At 42.9% G+C, this 8519-nt stretch overlaps 1 protein-coding gene across 1 annotated transcript; it reads left to right on the forward strand.

Moving 5' to 3' along the window:
- The first annotated feature begins 231 nt into the window (after positions 1–231).
- Positions 232–7050, forward strand: LOC125528595 (kinesin-like protein KIN-5B). Its single transcript, XM_048693040.1, has 23 exons — positions 232–646; positions 908–1034; positions 1514–1669; positions 1779–2119; positions 2202–2340; positions 2761–2858; positions 2956–3112; positions 3194–3263; positions 3334–3410; positions 3509–3562; positions 3659–3739; positions 3848–3959; positions 4042–4128; positions 4221–4396; positions 4490–4651; positions 4751–4858; positions 4952–5110; positions 5194–5277; positions 5358–5563; positions 5679–5780; positions 5875–5984; positions 6068–6219; positions 6584–7050. Exons 1-23 carry the CDS (start codon positions 441–443, stop codon positions 6794–6796), a joined length of 3177 nt encoding a protein of 1058 aa, XP_048548997.1. The 5' UTR covers positions 232–440; the 3' UTR covers positions 6797–7050.
- The last annotated feature ends 1469 nt before the right edge of the window (positions 7051–8519 follow it).

Consider the following 8519-nt stretch of genomic DNA (forward strand, 5'->3'; position numbering starts at 1 on the left):
GCATCAAAGGCGCGTCTTGACTAACGCCAATCACCTCAAAGAGCAACAACTTCGACCAAAAAAAGGGGAGGCTTTTTTTTTCGAGGGGTGGGAGGCTTTTGATTTTTTTTTTGAGACAAAGTGGGAGGCTTTTGATTGCAAGAAGAAAGCGACATCAGTCTCGCTCTGCGCAGTGGGCCGTTGCCCACGCGTTTAAGGCCCACCATCCCAATGCCTCCCCCATTCACACATCCACTCCCACAGCCCCCACTCCCACTCCCCGAGACCCCATCGCTGTGTTCATTCAAAATTTCAAAACACGCGAAAAAGGCGTCCTCACTCACTCTTCATCTCGCCCATCTCCCAAATCGCCGAGCCGAATCCCGCAGAAACCACGCGGATTTCGCCCCAATCCGCCCCCAGATCCAAGCTCCGGGGTCGCTTTAGGCGGCGTCGCCGGCATGGCGCATACCCCGAACCCCAGCCGGCGGTCGTGGGTGGGCCCGCCGACCCCCTTCCTCACGCCGCGGCCCGGGCGCCGGGAGCTGCGGTGGGCGGAAGCGGGCTCGCACAGCTCCGTGCGCCGCAGCGGCGTAGGCGCCTGCAGCATCGACGGCGGCAATGACAGAGACCGCGAGGCGAACGTGCAGGTCGTGCTCCGATGCAGGTGAGGTGCTCTCGCTTTGGCCCCACCGGGCAAAATCTTTGTAAGCCATGCTGTGATCCTCCAAGTAGCGCCTAGGACTAAGGCGAATCGTGGCGTAGTCAGTGGGAATGCTAGCTTTTATCTCTGACTGCCAACTGTGTAGTGACAACGGATTTTTTTAGCAAATTGCTCCTGTTGCTAGTTCATGTTGTTAAAGACTAGGAGTCAGATGCACATCTCCATGGTGTCTCTGATTCGTTTTTATCACTGGTGCATGGTTAGACCGCTAAGCGCGGAGGAGCAGAAAGCGAATGTCCAGAGTGCCGTCTCCTGCAACGACACCAAGAGGGAGGTCACAGTTCTGAACAGTCTATTCAAGCAAGCAGACAAAACATTCACCTTTGACAAGGTAAAGCCACTATTGATCCCTGTGCTTGCTGCTTATGGTCTATGGATTTTAAATAGTTGTCGTCATTGGGTTATGGCTTTTTTTTTTAAAAGGAGGATCACCCCCGGCCTCTGCATCAATCGATGCATGCAGCCAAATTATTAAATAAAAACATAACAAAGTCATGAGGTCCAAAGAAGCTCATAAAATGAGCAGAATTCGAAATAAAATCTGAAAAACGCCACAACCGGCGATAAAGAACTGAAAAATGTCGGTTATGGCTAATTTTAAACGATTAAATCTTGCGTGTCACAAATCTGTAACATGATACACGTACATGGTTATTCCATTGTTGCATCTTCTTTATTTAAATGATGGTTGTGTGCATGTGAGGATGCAGAGGCCTGGAGGTTTGACCTTCCTTTTCGAAAAACACCCCTACATGATTGACGTAGATTTACATGATTTTTCATTTATGTACGGTTGTTATTTTAAACCAGGTCTTTGGCCCAAAATCTCAGCAGAGGGCAATATATGATCATGCAGTTGCACCAATTGTCGATGATGTCCTTGAAGGCTACAATTGTACTGTCTTTGCCTTTGGACAAACTGGAACCGGGAAAACTTACACTATGGAGGGAGAGATGATGCAGCAGGTACTAAAAATTTGGACATCCGCTTAGAAGGTTTTTTTTTTTTTGCGGGGAACATGGGCTTAGAAGTTAGATGCAGCAACTGAACAATTTGCCTCATCTGCCTTTTTAGGTAGGTGAACTGCCAGCTAGTGCTGGTGTCATGCCAAGAGCAGTGTGCCATATCTTCGACATTTTGGAAGCACAGAAGGCTGACTATAGCATGAAGGTAACCTTCTTGGAGCTCTATAACGAAGAAATAACAGATCTGTTGGCTTCAGAGGACCAAAGCAGATTCCCTGAAGATAGACAGAAAAGGCCTACTATATCTCTTATGGAAGATGGCAAAGGTGGGGCTGTCATAAGAGGCCTTGAAGAAATTGTTGTCTACAGTCCTGGTGAGATATATAGTCTGTTACAACATGGATCATCTAGGAGACGCACTGCCGACACTGCACTGAATATGCAAAGCAGGTCAATAACCATTTCACTTAGTTTTTTGGGTGCCAATAGGGGACGTGTTGAATACTGATCATTGTCTATCCTGTACTTGCAGCCGTTCACATTCTGTCTTTTCTATATATATCCATGTCAAAGCAACAACAACAGGGAATCAGGAACTCATGAAATGTGGGAGGTTGAACCTTGTAGACCTGGCAGGATCAGAGAGTATAGCTCGATCAGGTGCAAAAGAGGTACTTGGTTCTATTACCAACTAATAAGTGATTATATCAACTGTTTGTCATACCCCATCCTATTGGGGTGCATGGGTTAATCGTCCATATTTTCACTTGGTTGAACTGGTAAAGTACACACTGGAGGATGATAAACTGTATATCCTGCTGTCCCATTTCAATAGTTGTTTCGAAGAAGTCTTTTCAGTTTAGGTATGTCCTAGGCCTTATACATAACCATCTTGTCTCCAAAGCAATTTCTTCTCAGCGAAAAAAGCACTTGTCTTGGTAAAGTGACAACGAATGTTTTGATGTGTTTTGTGTTGTCATAACTGGATATTACTACACACATTTAAATCTTATTGTGATGCTAACTTAGGATGTTAATTCTTATTACATGTCAATCCATCTTGAAGTCATGATTTTGTGGCATGCTGGTAGGTTAGAGCAAGAGAAGCTGGAGAGCTGAATAAGAGCTTATTAACACTGGGTCGTGTCATCACTGCACTTGTTGAGCATTCATTTCATGTACCATACAGGTAGTACATGCCGTTTCTCATAATAAATCAGGAAGATTACGCATAATTTATTCATTATGCATAGCAGTAATACATATTCATTTTGATACTTTACCAGGGACAGTAAGCTCACCAGATTGCTTAGGGAATCCTTAGGTGGAAAAGCCAAAACTTGCATCATAGCAACAGTAACTCCATCTGTCCACTGCCTGGAAGAAACTCTAGTTACACTTGATTATGCTTATCGTGCTAAAAGCATAAGAAACAAACCAGAGGTGCTAGTTTCCTACTTCTATTCATTCTTGGTGCTCTGATTTAGTTGATATCCTTGTCACTAACTTCAACTGTTGCTGTAGGTAAACCAAAAAGTTTGCAAATCTGATATGCTTAAGGATCTCTATCAAGAAATGGAAAAAATGAAACAAGGTTTTCTTCAATCCTCTAGTTATTCCTATTCCTCGCATTATCATATAGGATCTCAAAAATATATTGTCAGATGTAAAAGCTGCAAGGGAAAAGAATGGAATTTATATCCCCCATGAAAGGTTTGTTCTTGAGGAGGCAGAGAAAAAGGTATAAATAAGACTTCAGATTGTTCTAAGTATGCATGTTACGGAACCTCTGTGCAAGATATTGAATGTTACCTTAGTTTTTTTTATTACATGTTGCAGATAATGAGGGAAAAGGTGGAACATATGGAGCTTAGCATGGAGAAGCAGAGCAAAGTATAGTTTTTATCTAATTAAAGTTTTGGTATATTAATATATTAATCAGTATATAGTTCAGGGTTGAATTTACTTGTACCTTTTGAGGTCTGGCAGGAGCTCGAAAAGTACAGAAGTTTGTACCTAGAAGAGCAGGAGCACAGGTTGAATTTGGAAGGTCAGAATAAAGAGTTAAAGGTACTGCAATCTGGATAACATTTTTTAGTACGCAAAACCTTCTGGTTCTTAGGCTTTTATATCTACTTAGAACGCAAAAGCTTGACATCTAAGTATCTTCATATTTAGATGAGGATTGAAACTTGCAAGAGGGAATTTCTGGATCTTCAGGAAGCTCATTCTAGAGCTAACATGTCTCTGAAGGAAAAGGACTTCATAATCTCAAATTTACTCCATGACGGTAAATATTTCTTGATCTTAAGTTAATATGTTAGTTGGATCAAGTGTTCTTATGTTTGGAACTAATTCATCACAATGTATAGAGAATATAATTCTTGAACGTGCAAAGGTTCTGTGTGGCACCATCGAGACTGCATCTGGAGATATTGCTGATCTTCAGAATAAACTAGGTAAACAGCTAGAACCCCCCTCCCCCCTCCCTCTACAAGTTGCTGCTTTCTTGCACTGATGGTCGTTGGTATTTTTTGGCAAATATAAATAGGAAGGCAATCGAAAACTGAAGTTGAAAATAAAGGATTGCTATTCAATTTTCGGTCTCAATTGGATCAGAGTCTTGGACTTCTTCATAACACAGTTGTTGAGTCGATTTGTGAACAGCACCAATTTTTGGAGTCCATGACTGGACAAATGAATTCATATTTTTCAGCTAAATCTGAGGTACTACTACTAAAATACTTACTTTGTTAACTGTTCAAGATTACCATGATTATCACAATGTACTAATTATCTGCATCACGCAACTGCGTCCAGTCAGCTAATCATTTGAAGAGAAGAATAGCAAAGGCCAAAGATATGTATACCTCTGGTGTGCAATGCATGAACGAGCTTGTCAACACTCTGCGCCAGCAGTCCATCACAGACTCTGAGCAGATGAAACTGAATATATCTTCACAAGCAATAGCTGTTGACAATGTATGCAATAATAGAACTTCCATTTTTGGAGCAGTTGCTATCTGATTCAAAGTAGTGAGCCACTTTACAAAATCTAATCATGGCCTATCTTATTAACAGTTTCTAGGAGTGATGGTTTCAGAGGCTGAACAAGTATTAACTGAGGTTTTGAGATCTACTTCTGAACTCAAGGAGCTATTAGCATTTTCTGCTGAACAGCAAGAATTAGTATGTCTCCTCGACCCTTGCTTTTGCTAACATCTACCAATATTTCACACATTATGCCAGATTCTGCAACTCATTCTGAAACTTGTCTGGTAGGGATTGCAAAAGAGTCTTACCTCAGCACAAGCCATGTCGAAGACGTCAATAGATTTCTTTAATGATATTAGTACACATGCGTCTAGGCTCATGAAACTTATGGAGCAAAGTCAAAGAGGATGCACCTCTCATCTTGCTGAATTTGAGAAGGGTTTTGAGGTTGGTTGGTTTTGAACTACGGTGCTACATATACACAGTTCATTTATAGACAAACTCGCTGATCACATCCTTCCATTCAATAGGAACTTGCAATTAGAGAAGAGCAAGCTGCTCTTGACAAGATTGCTGGAATTTTAGCTGGCTTGACTGCCAGGAAAACGACAATGGTCAGCTTATCTATTGTTTAATTGCACAATAACAAGCCTCCTTTTATGACTTAGGCAATAACTGTTCTCCCTTTTAGCAGGTTTCAGAATATGTTGGACAACTCAATGAGAAGTATAGTGAGGAGCAGGAACACCTGGCATTGGAAATGTCCAGCCTACAACAAGTTTCAGATAATGGCAAAAAAGAGGCTGCATCCTGTGCTGAAAAGCTAGAGAACCAATTCCTGGAGGATATGTCATCGCATGTTAGTATCAGAGATAAAATGGGAGACGTCTTGCAGCAGTGGTACCAATCTTTCTTGCCTAGCTAAAATTATGTGCAATTTAAATTACTCATTCACCCTTGAAGCCCTTCTGGTTCCAAGATTTATTTATGCTGAAGAAGCGTTGTTTCATTGCAGCTTGAAGGGAAGCCACCATTCTGTTTCTTACTGGTCACATACGCAGTCATGTTTAGAACATCTAAATAAGAGCTCAGTTCTGGAAGCTAATGATTTTATACAGTAAGTTGTAGTCATTTTCGCAAACTCGACCTACCGTGACGAACCTTGTAATGCAGGTCCTTCCCAGTTTTTCTAATGAATTTCTTGCATGCAGAGAGAGAAGAAATGAAAATGAAAGTATTATCCAGGAGATTCAACTTTGTTCTTCACACAATGATGCAGGGTTCCATGCCATTACATCTGATATTTTGACTACTTCAGAGAGTAACATATCTACTTGGACTATAATATATTTTTCCCTCGAAAGATCTTCTTTTCCTTATGTTATCCAGTTTCTTTTTTTCCAGATTCTCACTTAGTGGGTCATGAAACCAGAGAGAGAATGGAAACTCTATCCACCTCCTTCTTAAATCATTTGGGATTGCTGACTGAAAAACACAATCAGGGCACAGAATCTATAAGAACCTTTGCAAGTAACTGTATTGAAAAGGATTACTCGGTAAGCTATATGCATTCACATTTGCACCGTATTTAAAGAACTAAGAAACAAGTTGTGCGGATGAATTAAACTCAGAATGACATTTTTAATGTTTGAAAACACAAAATGGATATTTATTGGTCAAGTTCAGCTAAACAGATGGACTTTTTTTAGTTTATTGCAGTAAATTGTTGAAAGAACTATATTCTTGACACAACTAGCAACTGAACAATACGAACGTATGCACCTTATGGACATGTTAACACTTCCGACAGAAGTTTGGGAACAAATTATATTTTAGACATGAAATGCGATTATTCAATGCAAACCACCTTTCTATCATTCCTAAATCAGGTGATTATTTCGTTACATTTTCTCTCAACAGGTTAACAGTCCAGTTCGTCATCGCCCACGGGAGCTACTGGCCGGCGCATATAGCTTCAAATCAATTGAGGAACTGAAAGCCTCGATGCCAGATCTTGTGGCGAAATTCAAATCAAAGAACAAGCTAGATGAAGTGGACAAAGGAAAAAGCTCCTCGGACCGAACGGCACGTGCTCCTAGAAGTCCTCTCACGCCAGTCAATCACTACGATTAGCGGAAGGTAGTAGCAAAAACTGTGAGATTCTCTGCTGTAAAGATGGCAAGATCCCTTGCCCGTTTATCACCATGTTGATTTAGCGTTTATCCGGAGTGAAATGTTGCACTTCCGTGCAGCGTACGTACCTGATCGTAGGGTAGTGAAGACCAGGATTGTAGAGAACAAGCGTTTCGTAATATCTAGAGGCCCGACCATCGATCTTGTTGCTGTGCATGCTTTCTGATCAGTCAAGTGGTCGAATGTGCAATGTAGATTGCGTTTCTCAATCTGAAATTATACGTTAGCTCCAATAGCATGTTGGGTTTGCAACTTGATGCAAATTAAGTTGAGTTTACTACCTAGTCCTCTTAAAATGGGAGAATTTCGAAAAAAATAACCATTTCAAAAAAATTAGTTGAGTTTGCTCGAACATGATCTTCGGCATGAAAACCCACAATCTGACCTTCGATAGTTGGATTTGGTGACGGCGGGGTGCACGTGTTGCTCCCTTCTTGAAGGCATCGCATTTGAAGAATTTTTCTTATAGTCTATGTGCCGTCAAAAGATGGGTACGGATGGCCATTGAGATATATCATCGATCACTGCTTTGATCACTTGAGAAATTTTCTTCTTCTTCTTCTTTTTTTTTTCATTATGTGTCTAGGCATAGCTTCGGTCTTATTTGACTTTTGCTATTTTGCCAGCATGATTTTCTGTGTGTGTTGGTTGTGTGCCTCCTAACAATGGAGAGGCTGGTGTGAGACTGGGCTGTGCTCATTATGATTGTATGATTGTATCCCTCGATGCTACATCATGAGTCAATAAGAATTACCCATTTGTCAAAAGAAAGTTGAGTTTCCAAAAAAAATGAGGGGGGAATTGAGCACCTGAATCCTGATGCAGCGTGGAGGCCGGGAAATGCCACTCATGAGTCACGAAGCCATGAACGCGAGAGGAGACGACAAGGGTGGTACACAGAGGTGGGGCCAAGTTATGACGTATTAGAAGGCAAACCAATCTGCCAGAACGAACAGTCGCCGGGAGGGGATCCGCATCCGCGTCCGTTGCAAGTATGGCAGGGGCTTCATGGCCGATATACGCATTCCTTCCTGCGATCTCGTTTTCCATACCCGACGCTGATACATTCCTTGCCGCCCCCAATCCGATCCCACCTTCGCCGGCAAAGGAAGGTCCGCGCTGCTGCCATCTGGGGAGACAGGCGATATAACGCGGACAGCTTCTCATAGATGGATCATCATCCCAGGAGACAGGGGAGGGAGGTGTCTCACTATGGGGAACAGCGGGGTGGAGCAGAGCCTCGCGGGAAAAGGTAAATCCGCGCCGCTCGCCGGCCAAGATGAAGAGGTTAGCTCCCTTCTTCTGCACCGGTGTGGTCTCCTCTTAAGATGGAGCATGCGTGGGATCTTTTTGGTCAAATAACTGTTGATGAGTTCCACAGCAAGTTATGATACGAACATGAACATGCATTGGCCACATATGCAGATGAAAAGAAGTTTAACAGACGTTTTGTTTCGTCTGCAGGAGCGCAGCGCTCTGGAGGAGAAGCTCTACTGCACGAGGCTGGAGCTGCACAAGACGCGCGCCGTGTCCGCCGACGCGGACGAGACCATCTGCAGGCTCGCCGCGGCCGCGCGCAGGATGGCGCAGGAGCGGGACGAGGCCTGGAACCAGCGGAACGCGCTGCTCGCGGAGCTCCACGCCAGGAGGAACGCCCAGATGA

The sequence above is a fragment of the Triticum urartu genome, unplaced genomic scaffold, assembly GCF_003073215.2.
Source record: "Triticum urartu cultivar G1812 unplaced genomic scaffold, Tu2.1 TuUngrouped_contig_4978, whole genome shotgun sequence".
NCBI lineage: Eukaryota > Viridiplantae > Streptophyta > Magnoliopsida > Poales > Poaceae > Triticum > Triticum urartu.

What these genes read in the sequence shown, in the direction of transcription:
- LOC125528595 (XM_048693040.1), top strand. Translation starts at nt 441, where the DNA reads ATGGCGCATACCCCGAACCCCAGCCGGCGGTCGTGGGTGGGCCCGCCG. An exon ending in TGATCTTCAGAATAAACTAG is followed by an intron (nt 4,129 to 4,220) that starts GTAAACAGCTAG and finishes AAATATAAATAG; the next exon opens with GAAGGCAATCGAAAACTGAA. An exon ending in GTATTGAAAAGGATTACTCG is followed by an intron (nt 6,220 to 6,583) that starts GTAAGCTATATG and finishes TTCTCTCAACAG; the next exon opens with GTTAACAGTCCAGTTCGTCA.